The sequence below is a fragment of the Cricetulus griseus genome, chromosome 5 (assembly GCF_003668045.3).
Source record: "Cricetulus griseus strain 17A/GY chromosome 5, alternate assembly CriGri-PICRH-1.0, whole genome shotgun sequence".
In the NCBI taxonomy this organism is placed as follows: domain Eukaryota; kingdom Metazoa; phylum Chordata; class Mammalia; order Rodentia; family Cricetidae; genus Cricetulus; species Cricetulus griseus.
The window spans coordinates 107,160,164-107,182,036 of NC_048598.1; the positions used below are offsets into that span (position 1 = coordinate 107,160,164).

At 42.1% G+C, this 21,873-nt stretch overlaps 1 protein-coding gene across 1 annotated transcript in view; it reads left to right on the forward strand.

The window, feature by feature from the left end:
• The window catches only part of Kcnk10 (potassium two pore domain channel subfamily K member 10), a 126,274-nt gene that overhangs the window by 57,284 nt on the left and 47,117 nt on the right, over positions 1-21,873 (forward strand). Inside the window, exon 3 of the mRNA XM_027419592.2 lies at positions 15,675-15,792. Within this exon, the coding sequence (XP_027275393.2) occupies positions 15,675-15,792 (118 nt within the window). The remainder of the gene's footprint in view (positions 1-15,674; positions 15,793-21,873) is intronic.

Here is a 21,873-nt window from a genome sequence, read left to right on the forward strand (position 1 = left end):
ACTAAAGTGTCAGAGCCATCTGGGATTCAAATAAGGGCTAGTAACCTGCCTCATTCATTGAACCCAAAAGTCTCAATGAACTTTATTTTCTGTCTGTAATACTTGCCTGCATTACGAAGTAGAAAAGTACTGGAGTGCCTTGTGTCTAACAGAAAGAATTTCCGGTTTCTTCTCTCCATACTCATTGAGTATCAGTCTTAGACCTGGGATATTTTCCAGTCTGTCTGCTATGACATAGGGGTTTGTTCTCATGTCTATTTACAGTCTTTATCATAATACACATTAAGTAGTTTTAACTGCTACATATGTTGCCAATAAAGAATCAGGTCATTGTGTTTGCCCTTCAAGCCTTGATACCTCATGTGTATGCAAGCACTCACGATTATGGATCAGTGCAACAACTGAACACTTTGTCTCTGTGCAGCACTGGATATAGAGCTTCTAAGAAGTATAATATTTAAAAGTGGTTTTCCTTCACATTTGGAAGGGCTTTCTGTGAGTTGTGACCTATTGGAAAAATGTTATTGCATCTCACAGTAGTTGGGAAGGAGTGACCAGTGGGTAGAAATTTAGATTTCATGTGCAGATTGCATGAAACTGTCATAAAGCAAAGCTAGAAGGCATAGTTTACATTATTGAGAATAAACATAGATTATTTAGAACAACAGAATCTGACAAGATGCCCAGATAGCTTGGAAGGACCAAAGTTGGGGATGGATTTTTCTGATAAACTGAATCACTTTGGCACTGTGGGACTCCTGAGAGACTGACAGTTCACTGTCCCTGTGAGTCAGAAAATGATAGTTGTTATGGAGAAGATGGTCTCATTCATCACTTCATTAGTTCATGTATCCATCTAGGTATTCATCCTTGGAATTGCTACAGAACTCCTCTGGGAGCTGGAGTTAGACAGGATGAGACCTAGGCATAGCTTGAGTAAGTTGCTAGCTTCCCTGTGCTCCAATTTTTATTGTCAACAAAATGTAAGCTCTTCTGCCCTTTGGGTGCTAGAAGGCTAAAAGCAATAATTCACTAGGAAGGGCTTAAACTGTGGCATTTGATGAGCACCCTGAAGAGGCTAGTGATGGATGTAGCTGTTTTACTTGCTTGGAACTTCAAGGAGTAGTTTTTTTAAGGGGGCAGTATTGGAATTGATAGACAGAACCCAGGGTCTTACAGACGGTAGACAAGTGCTCCAGCACTGGGCTTAAAGCAGTATTTCCCAAGGGAGGTGTGGAAGTGTGGAGATTGCCTCTGTATGTAGAGACATTGTTGTCACACAGCAGAGGTACTGCTGGTGGCCATGTCAGAGGTGTGTGTTTTCCTCTTTCTTTCTTTCTTTCTTTCTTTCTTTCTTTCTTTCTTTCTTTCTTTCTTTCTTTCTTTCCCTTCTTCTTCTTCTTCTTCTTCTTCTTCTTCTTCTTCTTCTTCTTCTTCTTCTTCTTCTTCTTCTTCTTCTTCTTCTTCTTCTTCTTCTTCTTCTTCTTCTTCTTCTTGCTGGCCCCTGAGAGTTAAGTTTTGCTCCCTCAAGTAGAAAAGTCAAAGGTCCACTGACTCGGTAGTCTCCCTCGAAAGCCCTGAACTGCTGGAAGCTGGTCTTCACAGCAGTAATAAGGTACTGTAGACATCTAGTGGGTAGAGACCACTAACTATCTTATAAAATACAGCATAAGGAGCAGTCTTATGCTTAAGAACAAATTAGTTGGAAAGACCTGAAGGAGGAAGCATGTAACCAATAATTGGAATTATCTGGATTGTAGCTATCTGAAAAATGTTGGACCCTAAGGGGCCAGGGAGTCAGAAGTCCAGGGATATTTTATGGATATAAGTCTCCTTTCATCCCCACAACTATCTATCCCATAAAGAATGTCTTTGGTGCTCCTCTACGGATGAGGAAACAAGACACCACAGGTGAAGTTGTATACTCAGGGTTATCTGGGTAGTAAGTGAATGATGCAGAATTTATTGGTAGGCAGGTTGACCACGCATCTCATGTTCTCTATCAGTGAGAGGGGTTCATTTGGATAGACCATAACTGAAGGTTCTCAGTGTCTTAAGAGAAAGCTACAATGGTCAGCACAGCTTGAGCTGAGTAGGATGGGAGGAGATAAGTAGAGATGAATCAGTGTGAAATAGATGGGCTGGATTTGGAAGGCCCTTCCCATGCCTTTCAGAGGAGTTTGGATTTTTAAACTGTAGGAAGTGAAGACGCGATAAAAATTTCATTCTAGAAAGATGACTCTTTTACCAAAGAGGTGGATGGATTGGAGAATGGAGAAGTTGGAAGACCAGTAGGGAGACTATTGCAACACCATGTGTAATGTAAAGGAGGGCAAAGGGTAGGAGTGTTAGAGTTGGGTGGATTTGCCCTTTTACCCACTGAATGTAAGGCTCCTCCTCATTGTAAAGGGAGGAGTCTGTCCTCACTTGGATTCCAGAGAATACTGCATGTGGTAAGTGCCTGGTAGAGAACCTCAATGTCACTGGCATTCAGGAACTGCTCTTTTTTTCCCTGGCCAATGGTCCGTCTTGCTTCTCCAAGGAGACTTGCACAAAGAATGTAATAAAATGAACAAAGGTAACCATGTTCATGCATTTCTTTGGCTGTGGAGAAAGAGACCACCAATGTGCTTTTGAACTTACAGTTTCCATGGACTTGATATGACAGTCATTTTGTCCTGAGAATTGCTTTATCCCTGACACTCTCTGTTGCCACAATTGCTTATCTCCCTGTTCCCAGTGCAATTGTACCAGACACTTCTGCACTGACTAATCTTGGTGAAAGCTATAAAACACCATCTTCTGCAATCCACAAATCATAAAATCATGCGGAGACTGCAGTGATTGACATGAGGGAAGGAAGGATGCTTTGGTTGTATGGATAATGGTTTGCTGTAGTTGTGTATCAGGATTTGAGTTCTTAGGTGTTTTATGGCTTTGAATGTCTTCGGTGGAACTCAGGTGGCTACTTGGCAGCTGTTTCTTCTGATAGATACACACTCTGACGGTATTTCATAGGGGAAAGTTTCTGGTTGCATAAGAAGCCCACCAGAGAGATCATTCTCCACCTCCCATTCTAAGTGCCTGGATATAACATGGATTTATTTTGGCCTCATTAGAAAGCATTTCTTGGGGTGGTGGTAGGTTTATCCTATCCCAGCAAAGTAAGTGTTAAGCAGGCTATGTCACTGCCTGAAAGCTGACTTTCTTGACACACTTCACTGCTGCCTGAGATACATTCTTAGAACTCCCTTGACCTTAATGTTGTCATCTTCGGTTTGTGGCAGTCTTTCTATCTGAAGAATCCCATAATTTCCATTTGCCTGACACAGGCCTGGTCTAGACTGTGGTGGAGTATGTGACCTTGTCTGTTCTAATCCTGCTGTATCTTTCTCTCCCTCACGGTCCATGACTGGTCCAGTGACATTCTGTTGGTAAAAAGGAACTTACTTATTGGATTTTACTTCATGATTTCTCTTTCTTTTTAAATTTTAGGTATTTTTTTGTGTGTATTTGTGTGTGTGTGTGTGTGTGTGTGTGTGTGTGTGTGTGTGTGTGTGTGTCTGCATGTGTATGTGTGTCTATAATTGAAGGGAACAGAAGAGTTCTTTAGATCCTCTGGATCTTGAGTTTCATGAGGCTGTGACTCTGTCAGTGTTTACTGGGTACCAAACTTGGGTCCACTGAGCCATCTTTCCAGCCCCTTCATGACCTCTCATGGACTTTTAACACTTCCAAATGGAGTCTCAGGTGCTTTACTCAGAACCTGGGCCTTGAGCAGCATTTGATGAGTACCACCTGGCTCTTTTCTTGAGCGTTAACTGTATGGTTGAGTGCTGGGGAGTTTCTATATTACTGAGCTCCATGTGGCTCTTTCCATGCTCATATAGGTGACTATCCTCACTATCCTGTTTTATAGAGGACAAGGTTTTCACACCTCTGTAGTGGCAGGATGAGAACAGGTCCAAGCAAGACTTGAATCTTGTTCTCTTAAACTTCAGAGGCATTGTCTTTTAATTAGAGTCCTACTTTGGCCAGACACAATGGGCCTGTAGAATATGTACAAGATCAAGAGAAACACTACCCCACTAGAGGGAAATACACTCAAATGGCTTGATGGGAGAGCTTCTTTGTGAGTATAGGTGCTTGTCTTTGGACATGTGACACTGTCTCCTTCCTCACTCATGGATTTGCAGTCTTCCTGACCACAGTGTCTATGACAAGGTCCTGGGGATGGACTGTTGATCTTTGATTAATTTTGCTTCTTGGGCTTGATCCCACCATGCTTTAGTCAAAGAGAACTGAATTTAGGATGTGGGCAGCTGTATAAGGGAACTGGGTATAAACATTTTGGTCATGGTGATCAAAGTTGCTATTGTGAAGATAAGATGAGAACTAGAGATGACAAAGCTTTCCCTTTAGAATAAAATTTGGGGTAATTGTATGATCGATCCTCGATCACTTTCTAAGTCTCTTGAATTTGCCATTTTCTTCTGCTTAACCTCTCACTGGCTCATTCATTTGGTGAAGTCTTTGTGCTTTGGGGATTTATAATTAAGATGACCTACAGTACCAGTTCCATGCTTCTGGAGTAACTGTTAATTATTACTCACCTCTTTCAAAAGTGCCCTGGCTTTATACATGTTATATTTGTAGATAAAGAGAGAGAGGCAAGCCTTATGAATATTACCATGTAGATATTTGTAAGTAAAATCAGGACAAAAGGAAACTAAGGCCCTGGGGCACCTCTTGCCTCTGTCTCTCAAATGCAGAGACCACAGACATGTGCTACCATGCCTGGCCAGAAAATCCTTTTCTTAATATCTTATATTTTTGTTGTACTGGATGTTACACCTAAGGCCTCAAACAGACTGTGCAAGATGAGTCCCCAGCTCCAGAAAACTCTCTGGTGGCTATGGCCTGTCATTTCTGGTCTGGTTGTCAATAGTGCTTTCTTTCTGTCTTTCTGTCTTGTTTGGGCTGCAGCCCTCTGTATCTCCACATGTTTAGGAATGGAAGCATTTTAAGGAAAGCATGGCATCTTAGCCAATGTTCTCTTGTTGCAAAGAGACACCATGACCATGGCAACTCTTATAAGAGACATCATTTAATTGGGGCTGGCTTACACTTCAGAGGTTTAGTTCAGTATCATATGGCAGGAAGCATGGCAACATGCAGGCAGACATGGTGCTGGAGAGGTAGATGAGAGTTCTACATTTGGCTTGGCAGGCAGCAGGAAGAGAGAGCCACCGGGCTTAGCTTGTACTTTTGAAACCTCAAAGGCCACTCCAGGGACACACTTCTTCCAATAAGGCCATACCTACTCCAACAAGGCCACACTTCCTACTAGTGCCACTCCCTATGGGGCCCATTTTCATTCAAGCCACCACATATAGCTTCTGAGATATCCATACACCAGACTGTGATTTCAGAGTTCCAAACCAGGTCATCTCTGCTTTTTCCCTAACCTAAACTGCTCCTCATCCAGCCAGCCCAGTCAGGTGACCTCTGACAGTTCCAGTTGGGTTCTTAGTGTCCAGGAACACAGCTCTGAGGGGTGACATAATTCTTCCTGGCTGATGACTAGCAGTCATAGGGGGTTGCCCTTTAGTCAGTAAATCAGTCATGTAGAAAATTGTTCAGTGTGTGCCAGATCAGGCCTGCAGCCCCTGGCCTGCCTGCACAGGCCTCCACCTCATTATCGTGATTGCTTCCCTCCCCTGCCACCTCCCGGGGTTGTTGGTTCTGTCACTGTTTTGTGAAAGGACCTCAAGCTTTCAAGCCAAATACTAAAGAGCTAACAGAAATTGGCATGACCCTGGAAAATAGCAAGTAAGGATTCAGTGTTCCAAAAATCAAAACCCAAAACCTCTCAGAAACATAATACCAAAACCCAGAAATAAAGGCTAGCACGTCTGCATCTCTACACAAATGTGTTTGTGTTGGCTTTTGTTTACAGTGTTGCTGTATATATTGGGGAATAATGAATTTTTGATGGTGGTTTGTATAGTTATTATTTCTAATCCATGCTATTCACTTGCATAATTACTATTTGACTACTTGTTATGAAACAGATATCATGCTAGGCTTTAGCAATTCTAAAAAGTATGAAGCTAGTGTATGATGCAGACACTGTCTGTTCTCACAGAGCCTTCAGCAGAATGTGAGTTGTATGGCTAGCTCACACAGGCATAGTGCTTGCTGCTCTACTGCTTTGGGAGAGTGCTGTATCTACTCCCATGAGGATTCTCAGAGGGGGTAGCAGCCAAGGGACAGAGAATCAGACAGTTAGCACAAACTTTGATCAGAGGAAGACCCGAGATCCAGACCAGACTAGACTGTGTGGCTCCAGAAACTTTGCTTTCTTTTACCACAATGCTCTGTTCCTGGGTGGAGGAGACAGGCTTGGCTTGGATGGAGTCCAATGCCATTGGTTTAAAAGACTAGGAAGCACTCAGGCTCCCATTCATGGGAAGAGAAAGTTGTAGACTTGACCTCCAGGTCCCCTGAGATGGGGTCATGCACTTGTGAGTGGTGTAGACAGTAATGACTGCTAGCCGGCTTCTACAGGAATATGACTTTGTGTCTGAACACAGGTGTTAGGACTAGGTCAGTATGTTCTGTCTATAATCCAGGGTACAAGAGCTATTACTAAGAGTAGCTTTTCAGTCTGTGTTAAGAACATTTCTTCTTCTCTTGACAGAAATGGGAAGAAGAGGCCAAGCTTGTCCACTGAGCAGGCGGAGGCTGATCTTAGGATCCTCTAAAATGCAGGCAGTCAGCATTGTGTCATTCTGCACAGTCAAAGAGTAGATGAGGGTTAGGAAAATGGTTAGCAGCTCAACGGAAAGTTGTCTATAGAAGACAGGAGAGGGCTATCGTTAAAGTCTAAAAGCCGTCTTAGCCTGGCCACTTACCAATTCCCATAACCCTGAACAAATTACTTCTGCGTGTTGTGGTCTCATTTGAGAATATTCTCATTGAGAATAGTCCCACCTACTATCCAGGGTTTTAATGAGAACCAAAGAGTCTAGCATATTGCAAATGCTGGCTACTTTTAAGGGCATTCTAGAACTTTCTTCAGGGTGTCTCTGATTGTCCCAAATTACTTATTTCCCTATAATCAAACTGTGCTTATCAGAGGCATGCTGGGAATATATGTAGGCTTGTTCTTTACTGGTTCTTTACTCGTTCTTTACCTATGAATTAGGTGTCAATAATGGGTCAAGCAATGGAGTCAAGTACAGTGAAATCACAGGGGGCCCTTTTAGCCATAGTTTTAATCATCTATTAAGTTCAGGCTCTCTCTAACACTCTCTTTAAGCTCATGCTGCTTTTGTAGACTAGCCAGTGATTTTATTATCTATTTATTTTATTCTCGTTACTCTCCTAATTACATTTTTTTTTTATTTTAAATTGAGTGTTGGCGAAGGGCGGGGGGTGGCGTGCATGTCACAGTGCCTACATGGAGGTTAGAGGACAGCTTTCAGGAGTCACTCTCTCTTTCTCCACCAGGTGGGCCCTAGGGGTCAGACTCAGGCAGTCAGGTTTAGCAGGGGACCTTAATGTGCCGAGCCATCTTGCCAGCCCTATTATTTATTTCTTTATTTGTGGTAGCAATCGGATAAACTCATGTCCAATAGTAATAATATAGAAACCATGGAGCACCCATCAGATGTTCTCCTCAGGACCAGAAAGACTTTCCAACATTACTTGGCAAGTATGTTACCGAGTTTGTAGAGGTTGAGCCCAAACGGAGATGAAAGGAAAATGCTTAGTTAGTCTGAGAGTTTATTGATCCTATCGGTGTCTCCTTAGAGGACCTGGTGCATTCACTGTTCTTTATTTTGTTCTTCTGCTCAATCAGGTGGGGGGAGAAATTTTATTATAACATGTGGCAGAATTTAGAAAGAAGTTAGATAAGCTCCCCCAAATGTCGTTGGTCCACCACGACAATCTTTAGCTAAATCAGTCATTATATTCAGGCATTAATGAATTGAGTTTTAGAACACACTCCCCACCTTGTTCAAAGGATTAACTTGGCATCATGAGGAAGTCTAGGTTGTCTTAAAACCATGGGCTAGGGATGTACATGCTGGCTCATCCTGGGTTTCTCCAATCCTAGAAATAGATGTGCTGCTTATCTACCTTCTGCAGGTAGCTTTCCCTTTAGATTTATGGTCAGGATACAAAGTTCTGATGTAAGCCTGCTGCTACTTGCCTCCCCTGGGATCTGAGGAAAGGCTAATATTTGCACATAACTGAATATTCAAAGCAGCAGGAAATAAACACCATGGTGATACTCACCCATAGCCCCAGGGGGTGCTTCTCCCTTTGTCTTTCTGAGAACATCCCTTTGTGGGGTGGGGGCCTGGGGGATGAGGGGAGATAGAGGGTGGCTGTTGAGGGTTTTGAGGTGGTGCAGTTAGGGTGGCCTCTGGATTATGTCAAATCCTCCCAGGCTAGCACAGGTCTGATGTCACACGGACCCTCTGCCTGGGCAGAAGGTTGCCATAGCTTCCTTTCAAAACCTAGTTCTCTCACAAGTAGTTGAGATGTCCCAGCCTGGGTATGACAGGTATGGTGAACAGAGTATCTGAGATGGTGAGGAAAAACAAACAAACAAAACAAAACCAACAAACCTCTCAGGATGGACAGATCCATTTTTCCAGAGTTTGGCTCAATGGGTTTTCTAATAGCATCACTGGCTAGATTTGCCATACATCAGATGTGAGCTGTGGCCTCACTATTCTCAGCCTCACACGCTCCAGGGGGACAGTAGTGATGACTGTCACGCACAGTCAGTGTGTGGGCTGGGTTAATGTGTGCACTCATAGAAACGGGAAAGGGATCTCCATTATTATTGTCATCATCACCATTATTAATTATTATGATTCTAGAATGAGAGTTTGCTATCTGAACTGTCTCATACATTGTTTGTTTTCGTTGTTTTGAGACAGGGTTTCTCTGTGTAGCCTTGGCTGTCCTGGAACTCACTCTGTAGAGCAGGCTGGCCTTGAACTCAGAGGTCTACCTGCCTCTGCCTGGGATTAAAGGCGTGTACCACCACCGCCCAGTTTTGTCTCATACATTTTAAGAAAGCCTCGATAGCAACCTTGCAGGGGAGATAGCCTTTTCCCATTTTATCGATGAGAAAATAAGTTCAGAAGCTGAGGAACTTTCGCAGTCCACATATTTGTGGCTTTGTTTATGTCTGCAAGAGACTCTCTACCTGTCTGTACTGAGGCAAAGATGTCTCTGACCCTGGCAGCATGCCTAGTTCACTATGGCTCCAGACTTCCTCCAGCTCTCACCGTTGTCTGATAGTCTGATGCAGCGAAATTCCCCTCCCCCAGCCCCGGCAGACTCCTTGCTGAGTTCATGAAATATTTATGTGTTAAGTACTTCTGAAGTCGGAGAAAGGAGGAAAGACGGTTGCAAACAAATTAATATCATCTTTCTGCATCTCACCTGAGGCTCTTCCTCCATCACAAAGGAGTGAGGATGTGTTACCACCCCACTGCTGGGGTTTTGAACCACTGAGGGTGTTTGGTGCTGTAATGCATGTGGCTTCCTGTGCCTTTCTCAAGGGGCTTGGGGCTTTCTTTTTCTGTCCATTCATGGCTGAATGCATGCATGCTCACTTTTAGTGTGCGTATGAAGCCACCTCCCACACTCACACACCGTGCCACCTCCCCCAACCCTTGCTAAATAGCCAATTCATCAGTTCCTTTGCTGATGGTGCCCTGTAGGGATGGAGAACCTTGGGGACCCAGAGCTGTGGGTCTACCCTCAGATATGGTCTTTTCTTTTTGTCCTGTGGTGTAAATTATTAGCAAAATGACTGTGGCTGAGGTTATACTTGAGCTGTGGTTCTAGTTTAATTTTTAACAGATGTAGTCTTCGTCTGGATATGTCCTGGCTTGGACAATAAATCCAACAGTTACCCTAGCTGTCTGTGTCCATGCGTGTGGCACAAATCAGTTGATTTCTTCAGCTAATCTGAGACAAGCCAATGATTATGGCTCTTCGGTTGTTTGTCTTCATGGTGCCTCATAAGAAGAGAAAGAAACAGATGATCTCACCAAATACACAGATCATAGGAGAAAAGCCCCAGACAGTTATTGGTCCCCTGTGGGCCATCATTTATCCCTGTGCAGCACTAACACTCATGATGGCATCCTGTGCTGTATGGAAGTGTGATTTACACAGCCCAGCATCCTGACGGAGGAGCCTGACTGGGGGTCCAGCAAGGAAGAGTCACCTCTCCCTCCCCTGTTCCCCTCACAGCAGGCTCATTCTGTGAGGCTGTAGCTTCTCTCTTATACTTTCAGAGTGGGCTTGATGCATGGTGTTGGAATATAGGGGTGGGGAGATAGAGAGATACAGATTCTTTCAGATGATGCCCTCCTCCAAGTCAGATAACCTCTTGTTTTTGTCTCCACCCTGTTTTTTTTTTTTATGATTTCACAATACCATACATGTATTTGTGGGGTGGTGGCTGTTATTTAATGGTTATCTCATATACTAAGAAGTAGAACTGTTTTCCCATCTCTTGAAAAACTGTGTGCTTATGTCTATTACCTTAGCTTGTTCATTCATTTAAACACCTACTGTAAAAAAAAATAAAATAAAAATAAACACTTGCTGTAGTGTGCCCTCTTAAGTCATTTGCTAGGCAGCTGGGTTGGTGCTAGAATTCTGACTCAGGGGCCAAAATGGAACTATGACAAGTGGTATTAGAATATAGTCTTCTTATATGTAGTCTCTCTCTCTCTCTCTCTCTCTCTCTCTCTCTCTCTCTCCATCATCCATGTATCTGTTTATTTTTCTACTTATGAATCATCTATCACTGACATACCTATCACCTACCTATTTCCTATGATATATCTCTCATGTATCAATACCTCATTTACCAGTAACCTATCATCTGTCCATCACTTGCCATCTCTCTGCTCGTAAGACTTCTTAGACTTGATAGTGGATGCATTTGTAGTTGAATAGAAGATACCCACCGAGTCAGAGATTGTGACCCAAGTTGATGTTAATGTCGGTTGAATTTTCAACACATACAACTTTAAATTTTTTGAGGTACTGGAGTTGAACCTAACTAGAGCCATAAACAGCTAGGTGAGTGCTTTACCTCTGAGCTGTCTCCCCAGCCCCATATACCATCTTTTAAACTCAACTGTACACATTTCAGTTGTGTCTTTTCATTGCTTGTATGCCCAAATGTCATGATATCCTGGATGCTTTCTTATCTCCCTCTCTCCTTTTTTTTTTTTTTTTTTGTCTTGAGACAGTGTCATGAAGCCCAGGTTAGCCTAGAACTCTATATGTAGCCTTGAAATTCTGATCTTTCTGCCTCTGTTTCCTATGTTCTGAGATTAAAGGTGTACACTCTCATACCCAGCTTTAGCTTGACTTTTGTATCATGAACAGAAAGATAATTAAAGCATTAAAGAAAATTCATTTAATTATAAAATGTTCACTTGTGTTCAAACCATTAAAATCATTGGACAGTACATTGAAAATTAATAGTTAATTTTAAACACAAATTAATGTTAAAACCATAGACTCATTTAGAATTACTGCCATTGAGTTAAAACAGTGTCCCTATTGTATATAATTTTAAAACACTAGATAAATTTTAAGTAGTTTCACTGAAAGTAAATGATAATTGTTTGGGAGTATAAATATGTTTACTATATGTGAACATGAAACAATGTATAGCACATACCAAAGCAGCTACAGTGTTTTTTTAATCAGTTACAATTTTAAGAGTTGATCCTCAAATTCAAGTGATAACAGTTATAACCAGGTTTACCAGTCATTTTAGTTTAATTAATTAACCAATTAATTAATTTTGTTTTGGTATTTGAAGACAGGGTTTCTCTGTGTTGATAGACTTCACTGTCCTGGAATTCTCTCTTTATAGATAAGACTGGCCTTGAACTCACAGAAATCCACCAGTCTCTACCTCTTGAGTTCTGGGATTAAAGGTGTGTGCCACCACTGCCTGGCCAGTCATTTTAATTTTAGATAGAATCAAATGTCTAAAGCCTTAACAATAGTTTGGGGGCTCATTGGAAAGCATGTTTTCACCTTCTTTCTACTTCCAAGTCTTGCTCCTAGTGGTTTAGTTCAGGTCATCAGTGGGGCCACGGTACCCAAAGAAACCCTTATATAGAATTTCCATAGAACTGCTTCCCTGGGCATTTGGGTACATTGCCCATTTTATGTATGATTTAGGTGAAAGAATGGAGTTTACTTCACAGATATGAAATGATGCAGAGTTGGCTATCAGTGGGAGGTGCTCCTTGCAAGTACCCAAGCTACTGACTGCTGAGAGGCCCCTCCTGCCTACATTCTAGGACAATGGCCATGCTTCATCTTCATGTATATAAGGATGGAAGCAGAAGAAGTGGAGTGCATTCCGGGCATTCTGTGTAGAGAATCGAGCAAAACTATCTACTTTGGGCTAGATGGGGTTTGGGTCAAGGTTTCTCTACTTCCTGGCTTTGGGACCTCAGATGTTTTACTCAACTCTCCCACAACTGTTGCAGCATCACTGAAGTGGGAATGATGCCATCTTCTTGGGTTTGGGGAAAAAATAAACTTAGTGGTACTTCTTATGTACCTGGCTCAATGCAGGTGCTTGATGAGTGTTAGTTTCCTTCCTTTTATTTGATAAACACTTCCTTTGAGGGTTACCTGCAAAAACATTAAATATTCATTAATTTCATTATTCAAGAAAAGTAAAACTTGAAAAGGCATCTTACTTCAGATGTTTTGATGTAACAATAATCACTCCCATTTGTCTTTCTTGCAAATCTGCATTCTATCTGCGGTGCTGGGTTTATTTATGATGTTTGTGTGCAATTCTCAGCACTGTGAGAGTTGACTGAACCTAAGCGCTCTTTCAAGTTCTGTGGAAGATGTAAATTATTAGGTATTGGTGGTGTGATTTGAGACCCTAGTGATTGAGGCTTGGAACTGTCCTGGAGGTATAATTCGTGAGTGGAACCATCAGAGGTGGATAGATAATGAGGATGGATATGAACTTTGGTTAAGATGGTCTGACCTGGTTGGACAGCTCTCACTCAACACAGTGAAAGTGAGGTTTTGGCACTGGCAAGAACTACCCACCTGTGTCCATCAAAAGCATAGTAGAGGCTGGGGAGATGGCTTAGTTGGCAGAGAGCCTGCTATACAAGTATGAGGATCACAGCCTCCACATAACAGCCAGGTGGGATGGCATGCATTTGGAATGTCTATGTTGATGGGGAGATCCCTGAGCTTGATGGCCAGCAGTCTAGACAGTTGGTGAGCTTCATGCCCAGTGAGCGATCTTGTTTCAAGAAAAGCTGGTGAGTGATAGAGGGTGATACCCAATGGTGACCTCTGGCCTACACACACACACACACACACACACACACACACACACACACACACAATACATCCACATGTACATGTACCAGTGCACAGTAGATCAGAATGCAGTGCTGGGTTAGTAAGTAATCCTGTTACTTGAAGGATACTTCTCAAACCATTGGCAAGAACATCTGTGCACATCCCATGCAGCTGCTGTTAAATTCTGAGGTGCTGGCATTTATGTTAGAAACAATAGCTAGCTTTACTCTTCATACTACTTCATATTCCTAGAGGCAAGGAGGATTAGGCTAAAGACTTAAACAGAGAATGTCTTTACCCCGTCACCTAGTCAGTCTTATTTGCATGCAAAATCTATTCTACGGCTTGTTTTCATACCACCTCTGAAGTAGGAAAGATATTTTTGCATATTTAAGCAGTTACTTATAAGAGAACAGAAAGAAAAAAAATAAGCAACAGAAACTCTATGTAACCTGCCAAGGCTAAATAAAATATTCAATGTGTGGCAGTTTATAGAACAGGTCACTTATCCCTGTCCTAGAAAGCTTGAGTGATCTTATTAAGCATTCATTACTGAAGAGCATAGGGACTTTCCAGATGTCCTCTGATTTGTGGCAATGACTATGTGCCTGTTTGAGACAAGCTTAACGGGCACTGTTGAGGACAAATAGAACCGTGGCTCATCATTTGTGCCTTGCCCTCCTGGGTAATTCCAATGTTGCCCAGGATATGGAGTCTCAATCTTTCTAAGTAGCTCATGTTTCTGTCACCTCCTCCTTGAAGCTCCCAGGTAGGAGGCTTATCATTACAGCCCACAGTTGTGGACTGCAGGTGCCTGAGACACATGACGGCAACTCTTTCTGCACCCCACCTGAAGCAGGATGGCAGGGCCAGTTCAGGAAGGGCCCCTGAGAGGGCTTATCTTCCTCTGCTCCTGCTGAAGCTGGGGACGAATTTTAGGGTTATGTGAAATTGGTGCACAAACATAAGGTGGGAAGGGGCAATTGTGGAACTCTAATGCATAGATTGAGGCTTTGGGGGGAAAGGGGACCTGAATTACTCTCTGGATAATGGGCATAGTTTGTGGGAGAGTGGAATCAAAAACACGAGGGGATGGGAGAGCATCCCTTGGACTGGGGACATTTCCATTGCCAGGAGATGAGTCTGGATCACCATTGTGGAGAATGTAGCAGCCATATTGACCTATGGAATTCCAGTGGTCACTGAGGAGTCATTCAGGCTGATTAAAAAAAGAGGGCAGGATTCCTGGGGTAATGGCGGGGGGGGGGGGGGTCCCTGCCATTCCTGATTATCTGAGTTCCCCCAGCAGAAGCAGCATGCTGGAAGGAGAGACCCGGCTCCCCCAAGCTGTCTCTGGGCTCCACATGTGCACTGTGGTGCCTGCACATCCCTCCCCCAAATAAAATGTCAACAGTGTAATAAAAAAGTAGTAGTTGTGTGTGAGGGTGAGCATGTGCAATGATACTTATGAAACTGAAGTTACAGCCATGTTCTGCATAACAGTTCAGTCAAAAATGGGCCACCCACATGATGGGGGGCTCAGTAAACTTGTTGATATCACAGTGATTTTTGTTTGTGTTGGCCCACTTTATGATGTTTATATATTGGACAACTGTGTCCCTGAATCACAGGGCTGTCTTTGGTAAATCCTAACAAAGACAGGCATGGGCTAAGACTATTAAAGGAACTACCTCATTAAATCCTCATAGCTGTGCAAGGGATGGTCTCACCTGCAATTTGCAAATAAGTTAATTAGGCATAGAGAGGTTGAGATAAAGTACCTAGGATTCTGGTGTTCACAGGCAGAACCATGCCGGTCTGACCTGAGTTTTAAACTCCTTTGATACTGGAAGAAATTCAGTGCAAAGCATTTTGACAATATAGAAAGAAGATGAGTGAAAAAGAAACCTATAACTTGCCTTTCCAGAAACGACCACTTTGAGTGAAATCCTGCTAGACATCTATACATACCCACAGCAGTATGTGTGCGTTTTGGGTAATTGAAGTCACGCACACCTCTGAGTTTCGTATAAATTTATATAAAGTTTTATATAATTATTAGAAATTTTAGATTTTTCTCCCATTTGAAAGTCATCTTCGGAGTTTCACGGGTGTATGGTATTCCACTTGATGGGTGTACTTCATTCTGCTTCACCGGTGGTGTCTAGATCCTTGCAGGTTCTTGAGCAGAGCAGCACTTAATCTGAAGCTTAAGAAAAATTCCTTCTAACCTATTCTTATGCTTTTCCCTCTCTTTGCAGCATGCCCTCGATGCTGACAACGCAGGAGTCAGCCCAGTGGGAAACTCTTCCAATAGCAGCAGTCACTGGGACCTTGGAAGTGCCTTTTTCTTTGCTGGAACTGTCATCACCACCATAGGTATCTGTCCATTTACTAACATTTATTTTTCCTCTGCAGGTCCATCTAAGGAATGGTTAGACAGAATTTGTCATCTTAAGATGTGAGACAAGGTTTTCCCAACTTGGTCAAGTGATCACAGCTGTTGTGGCTGCTTTCTGTCAACACCAAAGCATGGTGGAGATTTGAGAATGAAAAATATTTCAGCTGCAGGAACCTATTGTCAAGCAAGATTAGAATGCATGGACAGGCCAATGGAACTCAGATTGTTCTGTTGTGTTCAGATTCCATTTTAAAGGTTGTTCTTCTTGGTAGGATTATATATAGTGGTATTAAAGTGTACTACAAAGTTGGGTATGGGGGAAAAACATCCCTTTCCTCCTTTTCAGTTTTTTATTGTTCCAGAGAAAATAGCTTCCATATCTTCGTCTGATGGTTTCAGGACCCGCCTCTGTGGTTTTAAAAATCAAACTTGTATTGCTACTTCCAGAATTTTCAGTTTTGGGGATTGTTTTTCAACTTCCCACTATGCAAGAAGCGTTGGTCTCTTCCTTCCCATTCCACTTGCAGGGGGCTCCACTTCCTTTGTTTCTGTCTCCCTAAGATAGTTTAATTACATAAACCCTGGGTATTTGTTTGAAGCTGACTTTTGCACATGCTCCTCATACAAACCATCACTACTGCTTTCCTGGGTCAGAGTCAGGCTTATTTTATGCATTTATTTTTTTATATTTTCTGATACTCAGGTACTGTGGGGTTTTTTTGTCTTAGGGATTTCTTGATAATTATAATAGTATGTAAAAACTTTGATATTCTAGTCCTTAGCTCATATGCACAGATGTTGATTATGAGGGATGAGATTTTCCTTTCCCATCTTTCTCCACCACGCAATTTTACCTGACACCATCTCTTCAATGTTTGCCTTAAAATGATAAGTATGGCTCCTACTGTGTGATTTGTCAGCTTTAGGTGATAACTGTGAACTCTTACCTAGTCCGAGTAGTAAGTCAGTAAGCTTGTCCAGCATCTCAGTTTCCTTTTGCAACATGTTCCAAGCATCACCCATTCTGCATAAGAGATAAGAGTATGCAATTTACATTCTGTTCCCTCACCCCCATCTTCACACTTGCTCTATGTCAAACCCGTGTCAGTGATGGTGTATCTCCTCCTTTTATTAATCATTAGATGGCATTAGTTCCCTATCCTCACTTGTTTGGCTAGAAATCACCTTTAGAAGTTAAGAGTGGCTCTTGGAGAATCTGGAGGTGAGGGTGCACATCTGTGATTCTGGAACACAGAGATGGTGACAGGGGGAGACTATGAGATGGCTTTAACCTTCTGGGAGGAATTTCTACTCTGATTCTCTCTGAGGCCCAGCTACACCTTTTGAAAACCCTTAACTTTGGTTTATAGTGTGGGCAGTCAATTTTTTTTATTGGTGCCTGTTTTAGAGGCTAAGGGTTGTTCTAGAGGCATACAGTTTTGTCATTTATGCTTTCATATCTAATCATAAGGTCTATGTTCTTGTACACTAGTGGAATCAAGAAAGTTTTATGTGACACAAGCATTGAGAATGAAAGAGAATTGTCATTCTTACTGAGACTTGTATCAGTCGAGGTCTTCAGGGAAGCAGAAATGAGAGGGTAGGTGCGTAGACACGGGCCAGTGGAATTGGCTTCTGCAACCATGAGCCCAAGACTGGTCCAATTGGCAGGCTACTTGTAATGGAAGCCATGGAGTGCTTTTGGATGGTTTGGTCTGAGTTCAAAGGTTTCATATCCAGGGATGTTGATGGTATAACTCCCAGACTGAGGCCAAAGTGCTGAAAATCCACAAGGCCAGTGGAATAAATCCAGTGACTACAGGCCAGAGGGGTTGGAGCTCTGACATTGAAGGGTAGGAGAAGCAAAATGTATCTGAGCTGTCTATGAGTATATGGGAGAGGAGACAGCAGAGAGAGAGAGAGAGAGAGAGAGAGAGAGAGAGAGAGAGAGAGAGATGTCTTTTCTATGCCTTCCCCTTTTTGTTCTATACAAGCTCTCAGCCAATGATCCTACCCACACTGAGGATTGATCTTCCACACTTAGTCTATCAACTTACAGCGCAACGCCCTGTGGAAACATCTGGATATATATATATATTTTTTTTTACAGACACATCCAGTAATAACGCTTTACCAGTTTTCTAGGTATTCATAACCCAGTCAAGTAAACACCTAAAATTAACCACCAACTCTCTTAATTTAACTAGATGACAAGCTATTTTATATTTACAGTGCTTAAATTCATTAACATCACTTATTGGTCAGTGTTGCAAGTGTCCATTGTACATGTGGGTCTGCACCTAGAAGCCTCTGAGACCTTTGGATCAGGTTAGGCCATTGGAATTCACAGACTCACTACACCCAATGGAGAAAAGCATGTAACCTGGACCCTCATGTGCTATGAACCTCAGCCAACTCAAGAACATTGCAGTCATCCATCAGATAAGAATGACATCATGTTAGTATATGTTTGACAGTCGGTTATTAGAATGAAGAAAGGCATCATGCATTTTAAAAAGATTTGTAAAATAATTAAAGTTGAGAAAGTCTTGACCATTTCAAAAGGCGTACTTTGGAAAATACATTTTTTTTTTTTTTTTGGTTCTTCGAGACAGGGTTTCTCTGTGTAGCTTTGGAGGCTATCCTAGCACTCACTCTGGAGATCAGGCTGGCCCCAAACTCACAGAGATCTGCCTGCCTCTGCCTCCCGAGTGCTGGGATTAAAGGCATGCACCACCAACGCCCGGCTGGAAAATACTCTTAAGTGCTAGTATTGTATCCATGAACTATTAGGGTATATCACATATAATAGATTGAAAAAGCCTATTCATTTCCTCATTGTATGAAATTACTAAATTGGGGCTTTGTTTGATTCATTAAAAGGGCAGTATCTATGCTGGCCTCTGAAGTATTGGTAGGATTTTCAGTAAAGTACTAATGGTATTTATTGACACTTACTTGTTTCCAGTCACCCGTCATTCAGACATTTTTTTTTTAAGTTCATCTTTGACTTAACAACAATATATCTAATCTCCCTTTTCAACTCATGACCCCCACTTTCCCACTCATGAACCCTTGCTCTGGAGAAGAATGACATTCAGTCTATGGCCAGAGTTATTAGTTCAAAGATGGCCGACAAGAATTTCTTGGGATTTGCTTGAACTTTGGAGGGAATGTCTTCCTCAATTTCTTACTGGTGGTAAACCTGGGAAAGGAAGAGCCAAGATCCTGAATTGCCTCTTGTTATATTCCCTTGGTAGGTTGCTCTGTCTAGAGTTGAGCTAACATTATTGGAGTAAGAAAAGGGCTAGAGGTAAGTAGATCCTGGTCATGTCCTGTGAACTCTGAATGGAGCTATTTGAAAAATACTAAGAAACATTAAATTTCTTATTTTTCCAGAGTCAGTGAGATTTCTCATTGTTTAGGCTTAAAGTAGTCTGCATTGGATTTTCTATAATCTAAACATTCCCAACCAATGTGCATGGACAAAATAGAGTTCCTAGAGGGATCAGAAGTATCCTTTGACCCCACAACCAGTGCCTGAGTCCTCTGGCCACTGTAACTGCCATCTTTGGGCCACATGAGTTTGATTCAAGTCTTAGGCAGAGCTGACCTGTTGGATGAGCCTCTGGGTTCATGTGTCCTAGTCTTGGTTATTTGAGAGGCTGTTCTCTCTGCAGAAAGACTGGCCACTGTGTCTGACCAATTGTGTATAGGCTCAGTACCTTTATTCCAAATCATAAAGATTGTCTACCAACAGGCAACCACTATAAAGCAAATATGCAAACAAAAACAAACAAAAATTTAACCTGCCACTCAAAGTCTACAGTGGGCTGGGTTCTCGTTCTATGCAACTTAGAAAAGGTTACTTTTCCCTCTCTTTCTCTTAACTAAGACATAATGAATTATAAGTTGAGTACTATTTAGCTGAGTAAATTTAATTCCAGAGTAGATGGTTTTATAAAGCCATATAGCTAGAGAAGTTAAAAAAAAAAAAGCAGCTTGATACAATGTAAGAAGGAATGAGGTGAGAAAACAAATTGCCAAATTTAAAAAAACCAAGTACTTACATGATAAGTTAATTCCAAGGCTCACAAAGAGGCTTGCAAGTAATCTCAGGGATGGCCATTCGTCAGCTGTCTCTAAGAAGTTGCCCACTCTCCAGGAGTCAGGGAAGTGGCACAGTTATCCCAGGAAGCTTTATCTCATTAACTGTGCAGTTCATATCCTGAACTGCTTGCTCCAGGTCATATAGTTTCCAGGCTACTATTGTTCACATTTCCCTTATTAGCAATGTTGGAGCTTCGGAGTTCTTTGCCAAGCCCTTCTTTGATGGCCCCCTGGGGCTCACTGTCCATACTGTAGTCACTTGTTGTGGAAGGATTAAGAAGTTTCTACATTTGTGACCCTCTTACCACCACAGTGAAAACCTTTATTCAGGAAGTTGGTTGTTTCCTTGGAAAAGGCCCAAAGAAGTTGCTCTGTCAAAGGGCACAGAGCACTTCAGGGCTTGCCAAATCATCTTCCAGAAAGACTCTTATGAGCAGCTCGGAGTTACGTGTGTAGGAGTGGTCAATGCACATTTTAAAAGAGCCTTTTGTGTGCTGATATATCTAGAGATTATGCTTGTACCAGTAGCCCTCTGTATCTGTGTTTTCATATCATAGAGTCAACCAATTATGGATTGAAAATATTCAGATCAAAAAGATGTATGCACACTGGACTCCTTTTGCATTTCATCATCCCCTAAACAATACAATCTAGCAGCAATTTACATGACATTTGCATTGCATTAGGCATTGTAAGTAGTTTAGATTATATGGAGGGAAGTGTTTAGGTTTATATGCAAATTTGGTGTTTATATAAGAGGATGGAATATCCATGAACTCTGTTGTCTGCAGGGGTTCCTGAAACTAGTCTCTTGTGGGCATCTGGGAACAGGGATGCAGCAAAGTAAACACATTTAGGAACCTTTCCAAACCAGTAGCCAGACCAGAAGGAAGAATGGTTTGGATCAAGGGTGCCTTGCACCTGTTTATTTCTTCATATCTAATTCTGATAGAAGTCCTCCTTGCCTTTGATTACTGCCTCTGCTGGTAGAAACATATCAACTAGCTTTTGTAAGCTGGAGGGTTGATGTTCATTCCTGTATGTAGATGCTTTTCCACAAAACATCATTTCCAGAAAGGCAGGAAGTGAAATGTGTCTATGAAATGCAATTAGATTTTTGTCTTTGTGTCATTTTCAGGTTGAGTGACCTGGCTATACCTATAACAAAGAAAGCTTCCCTGTCAAGTCTCAGGAGATAGCTGGTGACTGTGCTACTTCCCATCAACGAAGGGTTGTACCAGCAAAACTACTGAAGTAGCTGCTTGAACTTAATTAAATACTTTGATTGGGTGCTTAATCTGTGGCTATCAAAATAGCAACCATTGTACCTAACAGTCACTGACATGGGGTAGTGTTGTCCATACACATGATCTCACTCAAACCTGCACTAACCACATAGGATAGGGATTAGCCTCATTTGTCTATGAGGCTGGAAGGAGATTATTTCTTCATATCTAATTTAGGAGAAGCCCCCCCTAGCCTTTGATTACTGCCTTTGCTGGTAGATCCATAGGAACTAGGTTTGTAAGCTGGAGGGTTGATGTTTGCTCCTGTGTGTAGATACTTTTCCATAGATCATCATTTCCAGAAAGGCAGGGAATGATCACATTATTACTAATGTTAAGAATGAGGTCTGGGAAAGTTAAACAACTTACCTATTATGCGCAGTAAGTAAGCAGTGAAGTTTAGTGTTATCACTGAGTGTCATTTACTGGGACCAGCAGGGCTTGGTGCAAAATGGAAAACATGGTTTATTATTAATAAGTAATTAAGAATATCAACATGGCAGCATCAGAACATTTAACCAAGCACAGGACTGTGGAAGGTCCCTTCAGGTTTACAGCCAGCAGGGAAACGATAGGGTGAGGGAAGAATGAAACTCTGGTTCAGTCGGATTTAGATAACCGGTGCTAGGCCAAGACTTCAAGAGTCTGACACCGGATCATTTA